The sequence below is a fragment of the Chiloscyllium plagiosum genome, unplaced genomic scaffold (genome assembly GCF_037043375.1).
Source record: "Chiloscyllium plagiosum isolate Xiang-an unplaced genomic scaffold, Cpla_swu_hap1 HiC_scaffold_18, whole genome shotgun sequence".
In the NCBI taxonomy this organism is placed as follows: Eukaryota; Metazoa; Chordata; class Chondrichthyes; order Orectolobiformes; family Hemiscylliidae; genus Chiloscyllium; species Chiloscyllium plagiosum.
Genome location: NW_028270156.1, coordinates 72,736,593 through 72,763,289, shown reverse-complemented (window position 1 = coordinate 72,763,289; position 26,697 = coordinate 72,736,593). Strand labels below are relative to the sequence as shown.

The window sequence follows — 26,697 nt, the reverse complement described above, 5'->3', positions numbered from 1 at the left end:
CCACATACTTAAACAACATTTGCTTGCCGTCTGCAGATTTGAGCTTCTGAGCTAGCCAATCGGTTCCAGTATAGTTTCAACATTGGCGTCCACCTGACAAGGTGAAAAGTTGCCAAGATATATTCTGTCCACAAAAAAGCAGGACAAATTCATTCTGACCAATTACTGAATCATAACTCACCCATCAATTCTGTGAACTGTTATGAAAGGTGTTGTTGGCAGAATGGTCATGTGGTAATTACACAGCAGTACACGTTCCTTGAGTTCCATCAGGATCACTATGTCTTAAACTTAATCTATATATGGACTAAAGAGCTGATTGCAATGGGTGAGGTGATCTCAACTGTCTTTGATGCCAAGGTAGCATTTAACTTAGTGTAACAATACAATTACACTTCATAATTAATTTTTGTTTGGGAACTTCATTTTTGTCGAATCGAAGATAAAATGTTCAAAGTTTGTGCGAAGATTTGTAGCTCGGGTGCTCGTTGCAGTGGTTCTGTTCGCCGAGCTGGAAGTTTTTGTTGCAAACGTTTCGTCCCCTGGCTAGGCGACATCATCAGTACTTGGGAGCCTCCTGCGAAGCGCTTCTTTGATGTTACCTCCGGTGTTTATAGTGGTCTGTCCCTGCCGCTTCCGGTTGTCAGTTTCAGCTGTCCGCTGTAGTGGTTGGTATATTGGGTCCAGGTCGATGTGTTTGTTGATGGAGTTCGTGGATGAATGCCATGCCTCTAGGAATTCCCTGGCTGTTCTCTGTCTGGCTTGCCCTATGATAGTAGTGTTGTCCCAGTCGAATTCATGTTGCTTGTTGTCTGCGTGTGTGGGTACTAAGGATAGCTGGTCGTGTTGTTTCGTGGCTAGTTGATGTTCATGTATGCTGAGCGGGCGGCACGGTGGCACAGTGTTTAGCACTGCTGCCTCACAGCGCCAGAGACCCGGGTTCAATTCCCGCCTCAGGCAACTGACTGTGTGGAGTTTGCACGTTCTCCCCGTGTCTGCGTGGGTTTCCTCCGGGTGCTCCGGTTTCCTCCCACCATCCAAAGATGTGCAGGGTCAGGTGAATTGGCCATACTAAATTGCCCGTAGTGTTAGGTAAGGGGTAAATGTAGGGGTATGGGTGGGTTTCGCTTCGGCGGGTCGGTGTGGACTTGTTGGGCTGAAGGGCCTGTTTCCACACTGTAATCTAATCTAATCTAATCTATGCGTATTGTTAGCTGTCTTCCTGTTTGTCCTATATAGTGTTTTGTGCAGTCCTTGCATGGTATTTTGTACACTACATTAGTTTTGCTCATGTTGGGTATCGGGTCCTTCGTTCTGGTGAGTTGTTGTCTGAGCGTGGCTGTTGGTTTGTGTGCCGTTATGAGTCCTAGGGGTCGCAGTAGTCTGGATGTCAGTTCCGAGATGCTCCTGATGTATGGTAGTGTGGCTAGTCCTTTTGGTTGTGGTATGTCCTCGTTCCGTGGTCTTTCTCTTATCAACAAAGACGGCATACTTAAACTACTGGACTTGTGCCTCACAACACACTTCACATTCAACAACCAGATATACGAACAAATCAACGGAACACCCATGGGATCACCAATCTTGGGACTCATAGCAGAGGCAGTTATGCAAAGGTTAGAACAAACAGTCCTACCACAAATTCAACCCAAACTCTGGGTCAGATATGTCGATGACACGTTTGTAATCATTAAAAACACAGAAATAGAAAAAACACACCGGATTATCAACGCCACACTCACAGGAATCCGATTCATGAGAGAAGAAGAAAAGGATAGCCAACTCCCATTCCTAGACGTGATGGTACAGAGCACACCGAACGGAGAATTCACTACAAGAGTATACAGGAAAGCCACACACACAGACCAAGTCCTAAACTATGAAAGTAACCACCCCAACACACACAAACGAAGCTTCAAAAGGGCCATAACACACTGCAGTACATCAGAACTGCAAAAAGAAGAAGAGGAAAACCTATACAAGGTATTCGCCAAAAACAGATAGCCGCGCAACTTCATCAACAGATGCCTAAGAGAAAGACCACGAAACGAGGACATACCACAACCAAAAGGACTAGCCACACTACCATACATCAGGAGCATCTCGGAACTGACAGCCAGACTACTGCGACCCCTAGGACTCATAACGGTACACAAACCAACAGCCACGCTCAGACAACAACTCACCAGAACGAAGGACCCGATACCCAACATGAGCAAAACTAATGTAGTGTACAAAATACCATGCAAGGACTGCACAAAACACTATATAGGACAAACAAGAAGATAGCTAACAATCCGCATACATGAACATCAACTAGCTACGAAACGACACGACCAGCTATCCTTAGTACCCACACACGCAGACAACAAGCAACATGAATTCGACTGGGACAACACTACTATCATAGGGCAAGCCAGACAGAGAACAGCCAGGGAATTCCTAGAGGCATGGCATTCATCCACGAACTCCATCAACAAACACATCGACCTGGACCCAATATACCAACCACTACAGCGGACAGCTGAAACTGACAACCGGAAGCGGCAGGGACAGACCACTATAAACACCGGAGGTAACATCAAAGAAGCGCTTCGCAGGAGGCTCCCAAGTACTGATGATGTCGCCTAGCCAGGGGACAAAACGTTTGCAACAAAAACTTGAAGATAAAATAAATTTATTTTAAGTCTTATGGAAACACCTGGGGTTGTCTCTTTGAAAGAGTGGTATCATAAAATAACTGTGAAATAACTGCTGATATCCTAGGGCATTTTGAGTTGAAGAAAGAAGTGGTATTGAGTCTTTCAAAGAGCATTAAGTGGGATAGGTCCCCAGGGTTCAATGGTATCTACTCCAGGTTATTGAGAGAGGCAACAAAGGCAACAAGGCTAGGGCCTTGAGCAAGATATTTATATCCTCACTAGCCACTGGAGAGGTCCCAGAGGACTGGCAAGTAGTTAATGTTGTTTCTCTGCTCAAGAAGGCAAATAGGGACAATCCAGGAAACTATAGACTCCTTTTGTCGCACATCAAGTGGTTAGGAAGTTATTGTAGAGATTTCATAGGGATAGGATTTACACACATTTGGAAAAGCATGGCCTAACTAGGACAATCAACATAGGTTTTTGCAGGGCAGATCATGTCCTACTAATTCAACTGAATTTTTCAAGGAGGTGACAAGGGAGATCGTCATGGATTTTCACTAAGAAGACAAAACTTTTCACAGTGCCTTGGGACACGTGACAATAAATTCAATTCAATTTCAATTTTAATAAGGTTTTCAACAAGGTCCCCAATGGTAGTCTCATCCAGAAGATTAAGATGCATGGTATCCAAGGTGACTTTGCTGCGTGGGTTCAGACTTGACTTGCCCAAAGAAGGCAGTGGGTAATGGTGGAATGGTGTTTTTCAGGTTGGAATGGTGTTCCACAGGGCTCTATACTGGGACTTCTGCTGTTTGTGATATATATAAATGATTTAATGAAAATGTAGATGGGTTGGTTAATAAGTTTCCAGATAATACAAAAGTCAGTGAAGTCATGGATAGTGTAGAAGGCTGTCAAAGGTTACAGCAATATATAGATCAGTTGTAGATATGAGCAGAGAAATGACAGATGGAGTTTAATCTGGGACTGTGAGGTGCTGCAAGTTAAGAGATCAAATGTTAAAGCAAAGTATAGTTACTGGCGGAGCCCTGAACAGCATTGATATACAGAGGGATCTTGGGATCCAAGTCCATAGCTCCCTGAAAGTGGCTGCACAAGTAGATAGGGTAGGAAAGGTGTATGACATGCATGCCTTTATTGGCAGGGGAAGTGAGTACAAGAGTCAGGATGTCATGGTGCAGCTTTATAAGATTTTGGTTAGGCCGCACTTAGAATATTGCATTCAATTCTGGTCACATTACAGGAAGGATGTGGTGTGGATGCTTTGGAGAAGGTGCAGAAGAGGTTTACAAAGATTCTGCCTGGATTAGAGAGTATGAGTTACAATGAGAGGCGAGAAAAACTGGGGGTGTTTCCTCTGGAGTTGATGGATGTTGAGGAGTGACTTGATCGAAGTTTGTAAAATTATGAGAAGCATCGATAGGATGACGGTTAGAACCTTTTTCCCAAGAGTTGAAATGTCTAAAACTAGGGGGTATGCCTTTAAGGTGAGAGTGGAAAGTTCAAATAAGATGTGAGGGGCACATTTTTTACACAGACAGTAATAGGATTCTAGAACAAACTGCCTGGGTAGATTGGAGGCAGATACGATTGGGGTATTTTAGGGACTTTTAGATAAGCAAGGAATGGAGGGTTATGGACCAAGGCTAGACAGAAGGGATTATTTTAATTTGGTGTCATGCTCAGTACAACATTGTGGGCCAAAGGGCCTATTCTTGTGCTGTACAGTTTGATGCTGTATACCCAGGGATAGTGATGGAGATATCTGACTCATTGTCCGTAAGTATGATTCCATGAATATGACTGTGTCAGGCTGTTGCTCAATTAGTCTATGGGGCAGTTCTCCCAGTTTTGGTACTAACCTTCAGATGTTGATTGGGAGGACTTTGCAAGTTGAATAGGGCTATCTTTGCTGCTGTCATTTCTGTGGACTGACAGATTGAAATTTTTGGATTTTCTTAGATTTGCCAGCCAAAACATTTTCATACCCCCTCTTTGCTTTCATAATTTCCTTTTACACTTCACCTCTGTACTTTCTCATCTCTAAACTACCTAAGATTTTACCTTTTTTGAAATTATTGTAAGCTCTATTTTTCTGTTTTCCCGCTAACTCAGCATTCTATATTTGTTGGCGCTACCCTTTATCTTTGTGAGGAGATGTCTATACTGTACCTGTAGAATTTCACTTTTGAATGCCTCTTTCTGATTTACCACTGACTTTCATTTAAGGAGCTGTAAGCAGTTCACTTTTGCCAGACTATGGCTAAGTTTCATAAAGTTTGCCACCTCTCAATCTAGAATTTCTATTCCTGTTCTGTGTTAGTCCCTTTTCAAAATCATTGCCAATTCATTCACCTGCCAAGTTACACTACCTCAGACCAAAGCTACAACTGCACCCTTTCTTGTTGGACTTATTTGCTGGCTAAAACAGTTCTCTTCACTGAAGTTCAAGAATGCTTTCCCTTCTATGCCTTTCACACTGTTTGTAAATGAGTTGATATTCATGTAGTTGAAGTCCCGAATTACTACTGCTGTTTGTTTTGCACTGAGAAATTTACTTACTTGCTCCTCTAAATGTCTTCTCTCTACGGAATCCATACTACATTCCTAGCAGGGTGGCTGCTCCTTTTTCACTTCTGAGCTCAACTCATATGACCTAATTTGATGCTTCACTTGCTATGTCATTTGTCCTCACAGCTGCAATGGATTCTTTAATCCATTATGCTATGCCTGCAATAATTTTATGCTCTTCTATATCCTGCCTGAAAATTCTCTATCAAAGAATAATGAGCTGCCAGTCTATCCCTCTTTAAAGCAAATTAAACATTTTAGGGCAACCTACAGAGCAGTGGGACATTATATGTAGTTCATTATTCCTCATTAAGTCATGGCACTAATTTATTGCAAAACAAACCTAGTTAAACAAAGATGCAAAGATTATCAACAAAATATTCAAAATGTACAAGAATCTCCAACTACTCTTTCTGAAGAATAACTTACTAACATACAGTCACTGCACTGGTTTGTATACCTAGCACAAAAGAAGTTGGTTGCACTTGCTGGAGGTCAATAATTTCAGCAACAGGTCATCAATGCAGGAGTTCTTCAGGGTAGCATCTTAGGTCCAACCATCTTCAACAGCTTTGTCAGTCACCTTCACTCCATCATAAGATCAGAGCTGGGGATATTTACTGATGATGTTAGAATACTCCTCACTTGCCCTATCTAATGCCTTTAACATTCACTCCCTGCATACTGACAGACAGCAATGATACAGTGCAACAATTCACTGAGTCTCCTTCAGCAGCAACTTTCAAACTTGCAACCACAATCACCTAGAAGGACAAGCTAAAAAATGCATTGAAAAATCACTACCTGCAAGTACCCCTGCAAACCATACACAATCCTGACTTGGAACTATATTACTGTTCCCTCACAACCTCTAGCTCAAATTCCTGTAATTTCCTTTGTAACAGTAACATGACTACAATGACTGGCACCTACTCTATCACTACCTTCTCATGAGCAGTTTGGATGAGTGATAAAGTCTGGCCAAGCCAGTGATGCCACATCCAAGAATAATAACAAGTGTGATGATGCTGCTCCTTTAACAACGGTTGGTTGTCCTTAACTTTTTTCTTCAGGAGGTCGTAAAAACACAGGTTCCAAAAAGTCTGAGTTAGGATGGGTTCTAGGGCCAATTTGTATACAAATAACAGATACTGTCTCAGGTAGAAGGCTTTCAAGTTTAAAAATAAAACTTGTATAATGAAAGGGGAGTGGATAGTTCTCCCAGCTCAGCTTTTCTCTGGTTTGGTTTCTTTTAGCAGTAGTTGTGTAGAAATGTTGCTGGAATTCAGAAGCAAGCTTAGGCTGGTTCTCTCTCTCTGACTCCTATCCTGTGAGAACGGGCGTTTAATTTTACCTTTTATGCCAAGACGTGTTTAAGGGGATTGTTGCAAGCATTTTGGAATAGTATCGTTAAGTGGGATGAGCTTTTAGATAGGATAAGTTAATTGGCATTCTGTTTTCTGTTCTTTACAGTTCAATCAGTAATCTTGTAAATAAATTCTGTTTTATTCAAAACTAAGTGGCTTGACCAGTTGATTGTCTCCTGGCATACCCACTTTAGACCTGCTTAAAAGAACTAGCAAAGTTAGGGTCTGGGCTACCTTCTTGAAAGGTTTTGAGGGGACTGGCATGGTCCATAACACAAGTGAAGAAAAACCTATACACAAAAACATACACATACCATTGAAACTTATTTTTTGGGCAAAGTATCACTTCTACTGCATTCCATTGAGGTTTTCTCCCTGAAATTCCCAATGAATTGTTTTATGCTGTCCTACTAAACACGCCTCACTGACTACCTATGAAGTACATATTATCTAATCTAGCCCCGATCCTACCAGACACTGTAGCTGGAAGAGATTGCTACTGCCTAGATACTACAGAATAGAGTGGCATTCCTGCTGTTGGTGCCATATTTAAAAGGCTTTTGCATACATGGATGAGAACTAGCCTTCTTGAGCCTCCCTGCTTTGTTAGAGACATTTGGACCAGAGGTCAAAGTATGTCGTGATTTGGTGAAATATACCTCAAGGTCCTGGTTGATAGGATGTTGCAGAGGATGGTAGTCCTCTTCCCCAAGGACTGACAGAGGAGGCCACATCGCCAAAGCTCTGATCAGGACACACATACAGCTTGTCTGGGCCCTCTAGATGAAAAATCTCTTGTACGTCTAGATCAAAGCTCCAAGGCTAATTAGATCCTCAGGAGGTTCTCTTCACACCAGCTGTGGACTCTGGGACTGCATTGAGGTGTAGTGGCAGGGAATGGAAAAATAAAACCTTTAAAGTCACATCAATGGCAGGAGTGTGTCATTTCACTGTATATTAAGGCTCACGGTTGTCGATAATACTCACTGCTTTATACAATTTGTTCCTTTCCATCTCCGTAAGCTAATTTTCATTGTCAGATCATAATGCCAAACATCATAATGCCTACATGATGTACCATGGACCAATGTGTGGCCTGGGATGCTGCTGCACCAGAAGTATGCAATGTGCAACCCACTGTTGCATGGGATCTTGCAATTAGGCACCATCTCTGCAGGTAGACAGACATTTCAGTAGGCAAAAATCTTGATCTTGTTGAAAATGGTCATAAATGTTTGGGGCAGGAGGTGCTTTGAAGACAGGTAACCAATACGTGTCACTAGAAATTGGCAGATGTGTCCCCCCGACAGTGTATGTGTCTGTGTGCAATAATGTTGGCCCTTTGAAGAGCTTCACATTTTTGGATTTCAAAGCCCCTCCCTCACAGGGTTAATGTACTAACCCTGCCCATTCCAGTTGTGGTGATGGCTATTTGATTTCCATTGACCAATTATGTACGATGGAAGGCAATAATAGAAGGCAGCAGCAGTCATTCTTCTGTTGCACACCTTCATGCGTGTGCACACTGAAACATTCACATTTCTTACGGCGTAGTCCTCCCAGTGAACTCCATAGGCTTCAGCCTTTCCCAAGTCCCCAACCAATCAATCTGAATGAATCTCCAGCTGTCACTTTACTACACTCTGAGATCCACATCAAGCATATTCGGTAAATATGCCATTCACCTTCTCTCCAGAATCTAGGTTTCTGCTTGACTCTAGCTTCTGCATTGCTCTTTTCTCACCTGTGCTCTATTACCTAACCTTCTTACAAATTTAATTGTCTTCTTTCAGCATGACCACAACCCCGACACCAATCTTCATTGAGGTTGCTGAGCCTCCCTCCCATACTATACACTGATCACTGTATCATTATGCTAATAACGCAACATTGCTTTCAACAGACTGACTGTGGCCCAGCCCCCAAATTGCTTGGGCAGCCGATGACTGACTAGTACCCTGACTGATTTCTGTACAGCTGAGTCACTTAATTCTCACTTCTTCCCACTGCAGCCACAGGACTGACCATGACCTCAGCTGCAGAATATTCTGATTGAAGATGGGGAATATTTAAGGAACTTCTTCCTCCTATGACTTGCTTAATTGTCCGCACACCATTCACAACTAGACGTGGTGGGACTGTGGACCTTAGATCTGATGCATTGGTCATGGAGTGGTTTAGTCCTATCAGTCACTGGAAACACATGCTGTTTGGGGTGTAAATAGCCTTGTGTTGTAACTCACCATGTGGACTTGTCCAGCTTGGTCAGTTGTGGTATAGCCAAGAGTAATGATACTGAAGTTCTCCATCCAGAGTACATTCTGCATCCTTACTATCTTCGTGATTCCCACAAGTGGCATTTAACATGGAGAAATATTGACTCATTAGCTGACAGGTAATTAGCAAGAAGTTTCCTTGCCCACGTCTAAAATGATGACTTCACAGGTTCTGGAATCAATGATGGAGTTATGGAGTTCAATGTAGGTAAGTGTGAGGTGATTCACTTTGGTAAGAGTAACAAAAAGACGGGGTACTGGGCTAATGGTCGGATACTTGGTAGTGTGGATGAGCAGAGGGATCTTGGTGTCCATGTACACAGATCTCTGAAAGTTGCCACCCAGGTAAATAGTGCGGTGAAGAAGGCATATGGCGTACTGGCTTTTATTGGTAGAGGAATTGAGTTCCGGAGTCCTGAGGTCATGTTGCAGTTGTATAAGACTCTGGTGCGGCCGCATCTGGAGTATTGTGTGCAGTTTTGGTCGCCATACTATAGGAAGGATGTGGAGGCATTGGAACGGATGCAGAGGAGGTTTACCAGGATGTTGCCTGGTATGGTAGGAAGATCGTATGAGGAAAGGCTGAGGCACTTGGGGCTGTTTCATTGGAGAAAAGAAGGTTTAGGGGTGACTTGATAGAGGTGTACAAGATGATTAGGGGTTTAGATAGGGTTGACCATGAGAACCTTTTTCCACGTAGGGAGTCAGCTATTACGAGGGGGCATAGCTTTAAATTAAGGGGTGGTAGGTATAGGACAGATGTTAGGGGTAGATTCTTTACTCAGCGAGTCGTGAGTTCATGGAATGCCCTGCCAGTAGCAGTGGTGGACTCTCCCTCTTTATGGGCATTTAAACAGGCATTGGATAGGCATATGGAGGATAGTGGGCTAGTGTAGGTTAGGTGGGCTTGGATCGGCGCAACATCGAGGGCCAAAGGGCCTGTACTGCGCTGTATGTTTCTATGTTCTATGATGGAGATTCCGAGAGTAACTCTCGCCTGACTGTCTACCACTGTATTCCCATATATGTGGATCTATCCTGGCTTTGGAATAAAATATCGTCAGGAATGGTGATGGTATTGTCTGTGACAATGGTTACAAGATATAATTCCTTGAGCATTACTATATCAAGCTTTTGTTTGGTTACTCTGTGAGTCAGCTCTCCCAGTTCTAGTCCAGATTAGAGTGGTGATGGAAAAGCACAGCAAGTCAGGCAACATTTGAGGAACAGGAAAATTGATGTTTTGGGCAAAAGCCCTTCATCAGAATGACCACAATTCATTCCAGTTTTAGAATTAGCCTCAAATGTTACTTAGGAGGACTTGCAGGATGAACAGGAATGAGTTTATCATTGTCACTTCTGATGCATAAGAGGTTGCTCGTTTGCCTGTGGCCTGACCAGTTTCTTTCCTTTCAATGAGGCTTTTGGTAGTTTCATATAGTGGGAGTGGATTCCTAAGCCTTTTTGGAGAGTAGTTAAGAGTTAACCACATTGCTTTGTTCTGGATTCAGCTTTGGGTCTGTTCTGCCATTGGAATAAAACATACCGATGATGGTGATGGCCTTGACTAGAACATGGTCTATGAAGAATAATTCATAGAATCATAGAATTCCTACAGTGTGGAAACAGACCACATTATGTAATGCTCAATTCCTTGAACATTACTATGTAAAGCTGTTGTTTGGCTGCTCTGTGGGAAAGCTCTCTCAAATTGAAATTAACATGCAAATGTTACCCAGCAGGATTTGCAGGAATGAGTTTGCCATTGTCATTTCTGATGTGACCTGATCAGTTTCCTTTCTTTTTTGAGATTTTTAGTGATTTCATATAACTGAGTGATTTCTGGGCCATTTTAGAAAGTAGTCAAGAGTTAACCACACTGCTTTGCTCTAGAGTCACATGTCGGCCAGACTAAGTGAGAATAACAGATTTACTTCCCTCACGGAGATAACCAAATTGGGTCATGATGATGCATTTTATTTAAATTCAAGTTCTACCATGCTGTTGTGGTATTCAAATTCAGGTCCCAAAAGAACAATCTTGGTCTCTGGTTTAATAGTCCAGCAAAGGTTTCATGACACGATTGTGCCCCCATTTACAAATGCAGCATTGTTGCTACTGTAGCCAGTATTATTTGCTTTGAAAAGTGTGGTTTTCAAAGTGTTCAACTTTATAACATGTTCAGTCAATTATATAATTATATTGTCAACTAACATATTATGTTTCATGCCATTCTAATAATGGAATGAATTAGATTGGCAAAGATAGTTTTGAAATTAATCTCATAGTGTTTCTTGGAGCAGCATATACGGGAGCCAACCAAACAGCAGCATGAACTAGATCTGATAAGGTACTATGATATATGTAATTAATGAACTCATAATAAAGGTACCTCTTGGTAGCAATGATCAAAATGTGATTGAATTCTGAATTCAGTTTGAGGAAGAGAAGACTGTGTCTAAGACTAGTGTGTTAAGCCTAAGTAGGGGCAATTAGAAAGGTATGAAGATAAAGCTAGCAAAAGTTAAGTAGGAAATTAGGTTAACTTATAGCTCACTAGAGATTTAATGGCAAACAAGTGAGGAGCAATTTCATTAGATTCAGCTAAAACACATTCCTGTGAGAAAGAAATACTCAAGGGATTTAAAGATGGTATTAAATTTCAAGAAAAAAGTGTGTAATTCTTAAAAAAAGGTAGAGGCAGAATCAAAAGATGGATTAAATATAAAGAAAATATCATTAATAACTCATAGAATAATAAGGCAGGAGAAGTCAGAGCATGAGAAAAAGCAAGCTAGAAATACAACATCAGAAAGTAAATGTTTTGTAGTGATTGGAGTGAGGGCCAGGTAGATCTGATTGAGTATGAGATCCCTGATTGGGGTTATTAACCTGGGTTGGTAAGGGAGCTCGGGCTATCAGATATAAACAGGAGTCTCAGATTCTCACTATTCAAGGGAATAACACTGAGTTGCTGGTCAGAGTCCACGTACTGTGCATATATAAATAAAGGACAACTTGGTAGCGGATACCAGCTTCCGTGGAGTTATTTCAGGCTTATACAGCTATTCAAAAAGCTAGAGTCAGGAAAGTGAGTGCCCCTCTAGAGAGAGTCTGAGTAATTAACAATGGAAAATGTGCAAATGATGAATGAATTAAACAGTTATTTGCATACATCTTCATTGTAGAGGATTCAAATCAATAGGAATAGAAATTACCGGAATATTTATGGTCTCCCTGCTATAGAAAAGGTGCTGTAAAACCCGAAAGAGTGCAGAGAAGATTTACAAGGATGGTGCCAAGGTTGGAGGATTTGAGCTATAGGGAGAGGCTGAATAGGCTGGGGCTATTTTCCCTGCAGCATCAGAGGCTGAGGGGTGACCTTATAGAGGTTTATAAAATCATAATGGGCATGGATAGGGTAAATAGGCAAAGTCTTTTCCCAGGGTAGGGGAGTCCAAAACTATAGGGCATAGGTTTAAGGTCAGAGGAGAAAGATTTAAAAAGGACATAAGGGACAATTCTTTTTCATGCAGAGGATGATGAGTATGGAATGAAGAAGTGGTGGAGGCTGGTTACAATTATAACATCTGGATGGATATATGAATAGATAGGTTTAGAGGGATATGGGCCAAAAGCAGGCAAATGCGATAAGATTAATTTAAGATAAATGGTCAGCATAGATGAGTTAGATCAAATGGCCTGTATCTGTGTCATACACCTCTATGACTCTGTCATTGCAAATCGTAAGTTAAAAATGGAGCCAAGACCATAAAAGTTATAATCATTAAGAAAAGGGTACTGAGAAAATTTATTAGAACCAGAAGCTGATAAGTCCTCAGATTCAGCGGGAATTCAAACTCGAGTCCAAAGAAATGTGGTGGCCGATATAGTAGATGCATAGCTTTAATTTTCCAAAATTCTCTATATTTTAGAAAAGTCACATCAGATTGAAAAAAAATCTTGAATATAACTCCCCTTTTTTCCTCGGATGGCAATGTCTAGCATGAGGGGACACAGTTTTAAATTGAGGGGTGATAGATATAGGTCAGGTGTCAGAGGTAGTTTCTTTATTCACAGAATAGTAGGGGTGTGGAAGGTACTGCTTGCAACAGTAGTATACTTGGTAACTTTAAGGGCATTTAAACGGTCATTGGATAGGCATATGGATGAGAATGGAATAGTGTAGGTTAGATGGGCTTCAGATAGGTTCCACAAGTCAGCTCAACATTGTGAGCTGAAGGGCCTGTACTATGTTGTAATGTTCTATGTTCTATGAGAGAATTTAAGAGGCTGGAACTACAGATTTATGAGAGAGAAAGGGAAAAAGAGAATAGATATAGAGAATATTGGCTTAAAATGATGCAATAAAAAAAGAGATTAGATTACCTACAGTGTGGCCCAGCATGTCCACACCAACCCTCCGATGAGTAACCCATTCAGACCCATTCCCCTAAGCTATACTTACCCATGACTAATGCACCTAACACTATGGGCAATGTAACATGGCCAATTCACCTAATCTGCACATCTTTGGAGTGTGAGAGGAAACCGGAATACCCGGAGGAAACCCACACAGACGCAAGGAGAATGTTGCCTGAGGTGGGAATCAAACTGTGCTGTGCTGGTGCTGTGAGGCGACAGAGCTAACCACTGAGCCACCATGCTGCCCTTTGTCATAGGCCAAAGAAAGCTTTAGCTTTAACTGGGGGCATGCCAGTCATAATCTAAAATTCACAGAATCCCTACAATGTGGAAGCAGGTAAGTTGGCCCATCGAATCCATACCGACCTTCTGAAGAGCACCTCACCCAGACCCACCCCATCACTATAACCCTGCATTTCCCGCAGCTAATCCACCTAACCGGCACATCCTTAGACACTATGGCCAATTAGCACAGCCAATTCATCTAACCTTGACATCTTTGGACTATGGGAGGAAACCCACACAGACATGGGAGAATATGCAAGCTCCACCCAGACTATTGCCCAAGGGTGGAATTGAACCCAGGTCCCTTGCACTGTGAGGCCGCAGTGCTAACCACTGAGCCACCATTAATTATTAAACTCCTTTAGATGTACAGCAAACCAAACATCACTCGTTCAAGATCAAAAATCCAAACTCAAAAATAAATGATATTAAAAATATAATAATCACAGACAACGTCTAAAGATGAAAATATATCTTAGAGACATTTTCATTACTCATCAAATATTATCTGAATACTATTCTTTTGTCACATTAACAGTAGACACATGTAGATATCAAACACAGATGAGTTACACAGTAACTAAAGTTTACATTATGTCATGGGTGCTATATCACTCAGTGTTCTTTAAATATGCTCTCAATAAAGCATCTGCTATAACATTTTTTTTACCAAGCATATGAACAATTTTCATCTTCGAGGCATGGACATTTTAGCTTCATCAAAGTAATTATAAGTTTGCTTTCTCAATTGTTGAGTATATTTTGTTAACATGTAGCCTGTACCTTGGAAGAATAATGGACAGGTCTTCAATCACATATTATGATTACGCAGTAGAACAGCTCCCACAATGATGGCACTGGTATCAACAACCAGTATGAATAGCTTCTGAAAATTAGGTACAACTATAACCAGTACAGTGATCAACCCAGCTTTCAGGTTTCAAAAGCACTTTGGTATTCTCATGTCTATTCAAATTTTGTCTTTATTAAAGGTGGAATGACAATGCTGAAGGTCAGAACAAACTTGCAACAAAATATGTGCATGCAAACATAACACAATATTTCAAATGTCATTGCAGGCACTGTAAAATCCAAAAAAGAGCCCATTCTGACAATTCTTTAGCCACTTAGCTTTGTCCCACTTTGTGGCCAAAGTAACTCACCTTTACCATGGTAAATTCACTCTGGACAAATTTATAACCAAACTGGCTTTTGTAGCTGATCAAGTAGTTCAGTTAAATGATGATAAATGCTCTCTCTCAATTTGGTCAAAACAAACAAATTATCAATGCAAACAATAGTTTGGTATGCTTGACTTTATAGGTCAGTGCATTGAAGATGGGAGTTGGGAGGTCATGTCGTGACTGTATTGTAAGGCCACTTTTGGAATACAGCATTAAATTCTGATGTCCCTGCTATAGAGAAGATGTTGTTAAACTTGAGAGGGCTCAGAAAGGATTTACAAGCATGCTGCCAGGGCTAGAGAGTTTGAGCTATAGGGAAAGGCTGAATAGGCTGGAGATATTTTCCCTGGGGTGTTGGATGCTGAGTGGGAGAATCTTATAGAAGTTTATAAGATCATGAGGGACATGGATAAGGTGAGTAGCCAGGGTCTTTTCCTCTGGGAGTCCAAAAATAGAGGGCATAGGTTTAAGGAAAAGATTTAAAAGGAACTTGAGTGGCAGAAGGTAGTGCCTGTACAGAATGAGGTGCCAGAGGAGATGGTGAAGGCTGATACAATAACAATGTTTAAAAGGCATCTGATTGGGTACATGAATAGGATGGGTTTAGAAGGATATGGGCCATATGCTAGCAAATGGCACGAGATCAGTTTAGTCCAATTGGATGAGTTGGACCAAAGGGTCTGCTTCTGTGCTGTACATCCCCATGACTCTAATAGTCACACAGTCCTTCAATGGCTTTTTTAATTAATTGATGGAATTTTGCTTGTGCATTTTGCATGCCAAACCTATGACTTTGCATTGATCATACGTTACAAAGGCTGATACCTCTTGGGCTACATCAGTCAATGGAACTTATTAAAGTCATTTTAGCAGGTGGAGTTTTGTGACAAATCGTGCTTGTCCAGTTCATTCAAAATAATCAGTGAGTCTTGGGAAAGGAATATTAGTCTGTTTTCATTACCAAATTGACTTTGCAATAATCAATACAGAATCTGTGTGATTCATCTGGTTTGAGGGCCTTAGAAGAATTATTTCTCTTCTTCAGATGGTAAAGATGCTGTTTCGATCTCCGATTCTGAGGTATCTTTAACACTTGAGTGAGAGGGAGAACCCATGGATTCTGGAACAGTTGGAAAAGCTGTCAAGGAATCGGACCGCTTTGCTCTCGCACTGAACTTGTAGTTCTCATGTGGTCCATGTGCTTGTCCAGGGCCATCACACCTAACCAAACTTCATATGTCACTGGACCTGACCTCACATCCATGCTTCTTACCCATGCAGGGCCATTCCTATGGTTCCTGCACCAACTTCATCTCCAAATTAAAGGTCACTCTCAGTTAGCAGAGTCTGCTGACAGGCATTGGTGTCCCTGATGCCTTTCCTCCTCACCCCACATTCAGAAGATCAGATTTAAACTGGTATAGAGTTTTCTCCCCATTAACAACTCTGCTGGAGTTGTCTCTGTAGTTGCATGAGGGTGTTCCTACAATCAAACAGGGACAGGTTGGTGTCTCATGAAGCTGTGGCTGTTTCTTTTCACCTGCCTTCAAAATTTGGACAGTTTTTTTCTGCCATCTTGTTGGATGACGGATGACATTGAACTATTCTTACGTGATGAATACCATTCGACTTGAGCAGGAAATATTCCAATTGCCTGCTGGTAAACAGTGGCCCATTATGTGACCAACAGTTTCCAGGAATCTGTGCACTACAAAAGATGCGTGCAGTTTTCTATCATCGTCCCTGTGTTTGACGAATGAACTCAATGCATATTCAACCATGTTGATCACGAGACATAACTTATTGCCAACATCTTCATTTGGAAACACTTGGACCCTGGTAGAGGCTCGTCAGAATTTGGCAGCAAACTTTGCTCGGAACAACCACACTTGTTCACCATAATAATCCATCCTCTGCTGTGATCCCGTCTCCCCGGGTCCAAAAAGGTTTTGGTGATGGCCCTTTGGTTTCCCCCATTGCTACCAGCTATACCGGTTTTGCCAGGACTGGACCTCTCTACTTCCAAAATCTGATAGTGTCACTGTGACTGGAAGTGTGACCAGAAAATTCAAAACCATTACAGACTCTTCTAGTGGCAGTATCATTGGTGATGTACCAGTGGGCGGTGGCTTAATGCATTCACATTTGATACTTGGCCTGCCGGACATATTCCAACTTGTAACTAGTTTTAGAGTTTACTGGTGAGTTTAGTCTGAAGCTTGGCAGCACAGCCACTGTCCTCTATAAGTAGACCTAACAGGGGTTTGTAGTCCATTACTATTACAAATTTCCATTCATAAAGGTATTGGTAGAACTTCCTGACTCCAAACATGACAGGCAGCATCCAGGGAACAGGAGAATCGACATTTCGGGCATAAGCCCTTCTAGTTGGCTATGAAGAGGTCGAGGGCAGGTAGGAGGCCAGCACGGGGTGTCCAGGTGGATGGGGTGTGTTGGAGGCGTGAGAAGGGGTCGTCAGAGGGTGGGCGGGAATCCTGATTGAAGAAGTAGGCGCGGAGACGAAGGCGGCGGAAGAATTGTTCGATGTCACGCCATGTGTTGAACTCATTAATCCGAGAGCGTGGGGGAATGAAGGTGAGGCCTCTGCTGAGGACTGATCTTTCATCCTCAGAGAGAGGTAGGTCTGGAGGGATGGTGAAAACACGGCAGGGCTGGGAGCTAGGACCTGGTGTGGGGCTGGAGCTGGGTGTGGGGTTAGGCCTGGGGGCGGGGACGGAGATCGGCGTGGGGGCGGGGTGATGGCGATAGGCGAAGGGGCGGGGTTAGATGTGGTGACGGATATAGGCGTGGGTCTTATGCCCGAAACGTCGATTCTCCTGTTCCCTGGATGCTGCCTGACCTGCTGCGCTTTTCCAGCAACACATTTTCAGCTCTGATCTCCAGCATCTGCAGTCCTCACTTTCTCCTCCAAACATGACAGCCAATCTGGGCATATTTACGCGCTGCATTTGTCAAAATCCGGGACGCTTAAGCTATTGGTGTTATTCTCCATTGGGCCAGCTATGAGCTAGTACTATCTTGATGCCAGATATGGAGGCATTGCATGTCAATACTAAATCTCTCTTGGGATCATAGTTTGCCAACATCTTAGAGGATGGTAGCTGTTTCTTCACTTCTCTGAAAGCTATGGCTTGGCTACTTGACCATTTCCAAGACCATTTCTGAAACGTTGATGCAAAGATATCAGGATAGAGGCCAGGTTATGTATGAACTTTCCATAATAGTTCACCAGCTCAAGGAAAGACCTAAGCTCCGGTACAAATATGGGAGTTGGGGAACTATGATCACCCACAGTTTTTCTTCTAATGCATGTAACCTCATCTTGCTGAATCTGTAGCCCAAAAAGATCACCTGGTGTGCATGGAACACACATTTTCCCTTCTAAGGCATATGCCTGCTTGGAAGTAATGTCTAAGGACTATGTCAAATTTCTCTAAGAGCTCTTTACTGGTTTTCCTTGTTATTAGCATGTTACCTAGATAAATGGCGTCCTGAGGTACACCTTGTAAAATATTCCCCTTCGTCAGTTGAAAAATTGCACAGGCTGACGATACTCCAAATGGCAGTCTTTGTATATTAGTACAAACCCATATAGCTATACTTGTAACATACTTCTGGGAATTCTCACTTAACCATAATTGCAAATATGCAAAGCTCGTGTCCAGCTCTGTGAAAGACAGCAACCCTGCCAGTTTTGCCTATAAATCCTCTGTGCAATGGATTAAGTATTTATCCAGCTGCGAAAAGCGGTTTACCGTTTGTTTAAAATCCCCACAATAGCAAACTGATCCATTGTGCTTCATAATCAGTAATGCCGGTGCTGTAAATTGGACTGGTTGATGATTCCTTCGCTTGCCAGCTTTCTGATTTCTGCCTCTACTTTTACCTGTAAGACAAATGGCACTGGGCAAGCCTTGCAGAATCGTGGAACTGCTTTTTGGTCAATATGCAAGGTGATCTTGGCTCCTTTGATAGTTCCTAGACCTTCTTGTAAAACATTTATTTAGGACTTCACTCAGGCAGCCATTTTCTAATTGAAAAATGTTCTACCAATTTGGGTGAATCTTTCTCAATCAATTTTTCCCCATCAAGCTTGGGCCTAAACTTTTTACTACAATCAGTGGTAAATGAATAGCTGCTTCTCATAAGCGATTGCAACTAAAGTTGTCCGCTTAATCTGTAAAAGCTCCCCTGTGTAGGTCCTCAATCTAACTGTGTAAACTTAAGGGTTAGAGTCCAGAGTGAATTTTGTTAAAGACTGGTTCTGTGATCACTGAAACAGCAGCGTTGGTACCGATCTTCATGAGAACTGGTGACAATTAAACTAGATATTTATTTTGGTTGGTTCTGATTTGGGTGTTGCAATTTAACTGATCCAAACCAGGTTTAGGTGGATTTTCTAGGTGTATACTCTCCTCGATTCTGGGCTACGAGTTTTCTTACTCAGTTTAAGTCCAGTACAACTCTTTTGCTGTCTCAAGTCCACATATTGGCAGCAATTACAATGGCTTGAAGAAAATTTGAAGTGTTTGGCTGAGCCTTTGCTTTGTTTTGGGGTTTTGCTGTCGGCTAACCTAGAGTGCCTTTGTTAAGAATATGTTCTCAGCATGCTATGCAATTGCCTGCACTCAAGTGGTGTTCCCCATACTCAGTCAGACTGGTGAGGGTGTCAACTTCCATTGTAATATCCTGCAATAGATATGCTCCACTGGCGACACTTTTCAATGATAAGTCCAGTTGGGCTGTGGCCAGTAGTTGTTTTTACATGGTTATATCATTAGTCCCACATATGAAACAGTTTGTCAGCTTCTCATTAAGGATTAAACTAAAACTACATGCCTCTGTCAATTGTCTTAACCTTGTCAAAAGTCCTGATGCAGATTCCCTTGGTTCTCAACCTGCCGAGTAAAACCAATAAAATCTCAGAATTAGAAGAAGCTTGTGGTTGTAATATTCCTTCAATAAATCCGTAGCTCTTGAAAGATTTCAGTATCTGGTGCATCAGGGAAAGTTAGACCCTTAATGACTGAAAAAGCTGCATGTTCACAAGCTTTTAGGAGAATTGCATGTTGCTTTTCATGTGCCCCAATGTCATTTGCCTAGAAAAAAATAACACATTCTTTCCACATACTGGGTCCAGTCTTTGATGGCAGGTTTGAATAAGCCAAGCTTCTCAAATAATGACATTATGCCAGAAATGCTTACTTCAATTCAAAATTGACAGATGCGAGTGCATTTATAGAGTCATAGAGATATACAACACGGAAACACACCTTGCTGACTAACTTGTCCATGCTGACCAGGTATCCTATATAAATCTAGGCCCATTTGCCAGCATTTGGCCCATACTCTGCTAAACCCTTTATATTCATATGTCTATCCAGATGCCTTTTAAATGTCGTAATCGTTATCAGCCTCCACCACTTCCTCTGGCACCTCACTCCATACGCAAACCACCCTCTGCGTGAAAACCTTGCCCCTTAGGTCACTTTTATATCTTTTCTCTCTCACCTTAAACCTATGCCCTCTAGTTTTAGACTCCCCAACCCTGGGGAAAAGACCTTGCCTATTTACCCTATTCATGCCTGTCACGATTTTATAAACCTCTATAAGGTCACCTCTCAGCCTCCGTGCTTCAGGGAAAATTGCTCCAGCCTATTCAGCATTTCCCTATAGCTCAAACCCTCCAACACCAGCAATATTCTTGTAAATCCTTCTGCATCCTTTCAAGTTTCACAATACCCAAGGGAGACCAGGATTCCAAACAGTACTACAAAAATGGCTGAATCAATGCCCTGTACAATCACAACATGACCTCCCAACTCCTACACTCAATGCACTGACCAATAAAGGCAAGCATACCAAACATTTAAACTTACTTTTTCTCATCGCCACTTCAATAACTCCACAGAGACCGGTGTCCCACCATCAGGTCTTTTTTTAACACATGGAGAGTCCTTGACTCTGATCCAGCTCCCAAAGAGGCAGCTGTCAGAGAGATCAGGATATCTGATGCTCCTGTTCTTACCTGTCTGCCACGGTTCTCTAGCAGACTAACAGCTCCAATCAGGGAACTCATATTCTATGAGGTCCACTTGGCTGACCTTGTTGCAATCACTATATTTACAGCACCTGATCTATTGAAAAATATACTGAATAATGAGTTGCTAACACTTCCCAAGGAAGTGATTTGCAATAATGCATTTAAAGATGAAAATAGAAAAAAGAATATGAAAAATTGCTGGAGAAACTCAATGGGTCTAGTAGCGTCTGTGGAGAGAAAACAGAGTTAACACTTCTAATCCACTGACCCTTCTTCAGAAGTGAATAAAAAATTGCTCCGAAATCTTTTTTTAAAAAATGTACATAACTGTGAAGGGTTCTTATGAGTTGGATGCAGGAAAAACAGAGTTTGACTTGAAAACTGGTTGGACAGAGGCAAATTGACTGGATTATTTCCTGAAAACCCCATTATTAGCTATTCCAATGCAGAAATAAATCTATGTGAGATTTTCCAAGGAAATAATTTGCATGCACCAAGGACAGATAATTAATATATTCTCAAACATATATTTACAAGTATAGATGCATACTGCTAGTCTCAGACTCACCTGCCATATTGCATAACTGACCCATAATCATATTTTGTGCCCAGATTATTTGTGTCCAGCTTATTGAAATTATATTTTAGATCTGTAAAAATAATACAACAAGAATTAATTCAAGTGAAGCTGTTTTGCATTGGTTAATAAATGCCAATTGAGCAAAATGTCTCAGATCTTCAACCTAACTGCACAAAGTGCATGTATGAATCCAAGAGGATCAGGGAAACCCTTGAAGAAAAGGCTATAGTCCTCAATAGACTACTTTACAGGAGTACCAGACTGAGACACAGATGTGATAAAATCAACGATATCTCTTCAGGTTCAGGAGAACATTTTCCACGTACTTAAGTAGGAATGGAAAACTGCCTTGTGACACCCTTATTCAAAAAGTGAGGCAGGCAAAATGTGGGTAACTACAGGCCCAACCTGCTTAACATCTACTAAAAAAATGTAGGAATCAATTATTAAGGAAGTAACAGCAGCATATTTGGAAAACCATAATCCCAGGCAGATGCAGAATGGTTTCATGAAAGGGAAATTGTACCAAAGTAATTAGACTTCTTCAAGGAATTCTCAACCCCACTGGATAGAGGAGAATTAGTCGATTTTCTGCATTTGGACTTCTAGAAGGCGTTTGACAACGTAACTCACAAAAGATTAAGTAATAAGAGCTCATGGTGAATGGAAGTAACTACATCGGCATGGAGAGAGAATTAGCTAATAGGCAGGAAATAGCATATGGGGATAAGGGGCTCTGATGAAGAGTCACTGGGACTTGAAACATTACCTCTACTTTCACCCCACAGATACTGCAAGGCCTGCTGTGTTTTGTCAGCAGTTTCTATTTTTGTTTTGGATTTCCAGCATCTGATGTTCATTATTTTATTTTAGGGGTTATAGAGTTATAGAGATATACAGCACGGAAACAGACCCTTTGGTCCAACCTATCCATGCCAACTAGATATCCCAACCCAATCTAGTCCCACCTGCCAGCACCCAGCCCATATCCCTCCAAACCCTTCCTATTCATATACCCATCCAAATGCCTTTTAAATGTTGCAATTGTAACCTGTGAGGCTCCACAGGGATCAGTGCTGGGATCACAACTGTTTACATTATATATCAATAACTTAGAGGAAGGAAACCAGTGTACTGTAGCCAAATTTGCAGACTATGCAAAGAAAGGTGGAAAGGCATGTTTTGAGAGACATAGTTTACAGAGAGATATCAATAGGTTAAATAAGTCGACAAAATGTTAGCAAGTGAAGTACACTGTGGGAAACAAAAGGACAGATTATTATATAAATGTAGAAAACTGCAAAAGCTGCAACACAAAAGGCCTTGGGGAGGAAAGTAAATGAAAAGTTTTAATAGCCTTATCAGGCAACAGGGCTGCTCATGAAAGAAAAATGACTGGTGGAGGTTTAAGCCAAGAGTTACCACACCTTAGGTGAGGGGAGAGCAGAATCCTTCATGGTAAACACAAGAGGTGCGGAAATTGAACCCACATTGTTGGTGTCACTCTGCATTGCAAACCAGCCACCCAGCCAAATGAGTTAAAATAGAGGACAATCCAATGGTGTCATGAGATGATTAATGACCTTCTTCACTCTGCCAGGGTAAATGCCACATTTTCTCTCTGCGAACTCACACTCATTCTATTTCAGCACTCACCTCCTGCCTAGGATCATGCTCTGCCACTTTCAATATTGTCTGTAACATTTTCCTTCAACTGGACTTTCTTTCCAATGAAAGCAACATCTCACACCACTCTGCATGCTCTCTGTTGCCTACTCACTCCCTCGGGACACTTCAACACTTTTTGACTGCCTGTAAAAATTCAATCCTTCCTTTTTTCCATTCCAGGAGAAACAGCCAGATGTAAGCTCAGATGAGTGAGGAGGTGCCTGACCTGCGGCTCTTCAGTCTCTATCAGGTAAGGATCCTACCCCTAACAGAACAGCAAGACCACACCTGTAGGGATGAGGAGAGATCCATGTTCTGCCAATTAGTTCATACTGTTCTTAATTGCAGTGCAACTTGTGCAATAATTCCACTGTCACTCTCATTCATTGCACATTACTTTGAAACCCATTCACGTGCCTCTCTCTCGTTTGTCTTGCAGTATCACTAACATATTCAACACCATTGCAGAGCAAAGGCTGGCTCCGCCAATAGAAATCTCTTTGACTTTTGGGGATGAAAGGACTATGATCTCAGAGAAAGTATCATCAAGGCTGCCTCCTATAACCCCACCAGCTCAGACACTGATACCTCAGTGAGAACCTTAGCTTTACCAAGTTCTGGAGCACACTCTGGTGAGCACCTCTTCGCTCAGTTGGTCCACAGCTGGTTGAAGAAATGCCCCAGGCTGCTAACAGAGAGGACTGCCATAAACCTGTTCAGCCCTAGACAGAAGAGAACCCTCTGGTATCAGCAATTAGAGCATCGGCACACTTGCACTGGGAGGAGCAAGAACAGCAGAGAGGTTTGTGCAACACAATCATCTCATCAACCAAAAGCTGCCTCAGTGCAGCGATTCATACAAGCATCTGTCTGCCTCCTTGGGCAGACTGTTGGCTGCTGTGGAGAGCCAGGCCCAGTACCCTCAAGGTTTGCTGGAGAGATGCACATAGCTGCACTTCATTGCTTCAACCACTGGTCCTCAGGACCCAAAGGCATGGTGACAGAGGAACGGAATCATGGTATGAATACCAGGTGCCCCTTCTCCACAAGGTTAGTGCCAGAGGTTGGAGGAAGAACCACAAACAGACCCTTTAGAAACCCCAGTGTGGAAACAGGTCACTCGGCCCAATGAGTCTACACCGACACTCTGAAGAGAATCCTATCCTCACCCAACCCCTTCCCTTATCCCTTCAACCCTGCATTTACTGTGGCTAATGCGCCTGACCTGCACATCCCTGAACACAATTTAGCATGGTCAATTCATCTAGTCTGCACTTCTTTGGATGGTGGGAGGAGACTGGAGCACTCAGCAGAAAGCCACACTGACATGTGGAGAATGTGCAAATTTCACAGACAGTTGCTTCTCTTGCAACCAAGGCAAGGGTTCACTTGTCTGTGGCAACAAGACCCTCAGCATATCAGGGCCATCTAGTCACAACCTCCCAGATCTGAATAACCAAACCTCCAGGACCAATGAGCTCCACTGTCGAGCAGGCTCAATGCACTTCAGCTGTAAATCAGGCACTACACTAACATGTAGTGGGAGAGAGGTAGAAGAAAAGCTTTTGTGGGCACTTTGTGATATGGGTGATAATGCACTGTGCATAAATCTTCATGACTGTCCAAATTGCACTGTTTCGCTTTATATCTGAGTGTTTGAGTCTTTCTATCATCCAAAATGCAACCTGTCAGTGCTATGCATAACATTATGTGAGCATAGATTGTGTCATATATCAATATCTATATTGACAGCCTACTGCAACATGTGGAAGCAAGATGTGGAACCATGTAAATACATGACATTTGCTGTGTTATTTTCCCTTGTCCCATAGCATCTATATTTCTTAGCCTACATATCCAAGTGTTGATGTGAATGGTTGGTTAGCAATGCCTGGGACAGGGAAGCATACAACAAATAGGGGGGTAATGTAAGGCCAAGATGGCCATAGGTTAGGAACCCTTCAGGTCTGTGCCTTGTACAGTGTACCAAATGTCATTTCCCTTAAAATGTCCCCGCAGTAGATCCATAGTCCTCTCCTTCACATGTTGTGTTACTTTAGCTTGCCTACTCCAAGTATGGTCACAACTATTTTCTTTCCATTGGATACTTCCAGTTTCCAGAAAGTTGAAAGATGACAATCAGCATGCTTGGGCAGTAGTTTCCAGCTTACATCTTTTCATGTTGGTGAGGCCCAAAACATCTCGATCCCATCCCATGAACGCCATAGACTTCACACCTCCCTATGTCCCACCAATCCATTTACATTAGTTTGCACCTTTATTTTTGCTCATGAGATATTGTCATCACTGGCTAGCCAGCATTTATTCCCTATCTCTTGTTGCCCTTGAGAAGGTGGTGGTGAACTGCCTTCTAGAACCATTGCAGTCTATGTGCTGTAAGTTGACATACAATGCCTTTAGGGAGGGAATCCCATGATTTTGATTTCAGCTATTCTGAAAGATGTCAGGATGATAAGTGTTTTAGAGGGTAAGCTGCAGGTGGCAGTGTTCACGTCTCCACTGCCTTGTCCTAGGTGGAAGTGATCAATTCATCACTTGGGTTTGGGAGGTCATAGAACCTAAGAATCTTTGGTGAATTTCTGAAGTGCAACTTGTAGATAATGCATAGTGCTACTACTGACTGTCAGTGGTGAAGGTAATGGATGCTTGTGGATATGCCAATTAAGTGGGTTGCTTTGTTCTGGAAGGTGTCAACTTTCTTGAGCGTTGCTAGAGCTGCATACACCCAGGCAAGTAGGGAGTAGTTCATCACACTCCTGATTTGAGTCTTGTAGTTGGCAGACAGGGTCTGGGGAATCAGAGGGGAGGTTCTCACTACAGTACTTAGCCTCTGACCTGTTCTTTTAACCAATGTTTATATGGAGTGTTCAGCTGAGTGCCTGGTCAATGGTAACCCCCAGGATGTAGATAGTGGGGGATTTAGTGATGATAACACCATGGAAAGTCAAGTTGTGGAGGTTAAATTGTCTCTTTTTGAAGATAATTATTGCTTGGCATTTGTATGGTATGAATGTAACGTGCCACTTGTCAGCCCAAACCCAAGGATATTGTTGAGATCTTGTTACATTTGAACATGGACTGCTTCAGTATCTAAAGAGTCGAAAATGTGCTGAACACTGCATAATCATCGGTGAACATCCCCACTTATGCCTAGGACACTACCCTGAGGAGTGTCTGCAGAGATGTCCTGGAACTAAAATGACTGACAACCACAACCTATGTTCCAGGTATGACTCCAACTAGTGGAAAGTTTGCCTGCTGATACCCACTGATTCTAGTTTTGCTGGGAATCCTTGATGCCACACTTGGTTAAATGTGACCTTGTATATAGGGCTGTCACTCTCACCTCAACTGCCCACCTTTACCCTACCAACTACTGACCATGCCAGATGTGGTCATGCACTGCTCCCCACTTGAAGTCACAGTGCATCTGATCATGGGCAATCCACATCCCTATTACACGATTCTCACCTATACTTTAATGTATCTGTCTTACAAACACATTTGCTCCACTTCTGCATTGTCATTAATTAATTCTCCCCAATCTGCAGCCCTTAATCTAAAAAAATAGATTTCTCAGTCTTCCTCTC

General features: G+C 42.2%; 1 protein-coding gene across 1 annotated transcript in view; it reads right to left on the bottom strand.

Moving 5' to 3' along the window:
* The window catches only part of LOC148147005 (low choriolytic enzyme-like), a 263,028-nt gene that overhangs the window by 60,476 nt on the left and 175,855 nt on the right, over window positions 1-26,697 (bottom strand). The window contains exon 8 of the mRNA XM_087996181.1: window positions 21,407-21,488. Coding sequence (XP_087852307.1) covers window positions 21,407-21,488 — 82 coding nt within the window. The remainder of the gene's footprint in view (window positions 1-21,406; window positions 21,489-26,697) is intronic.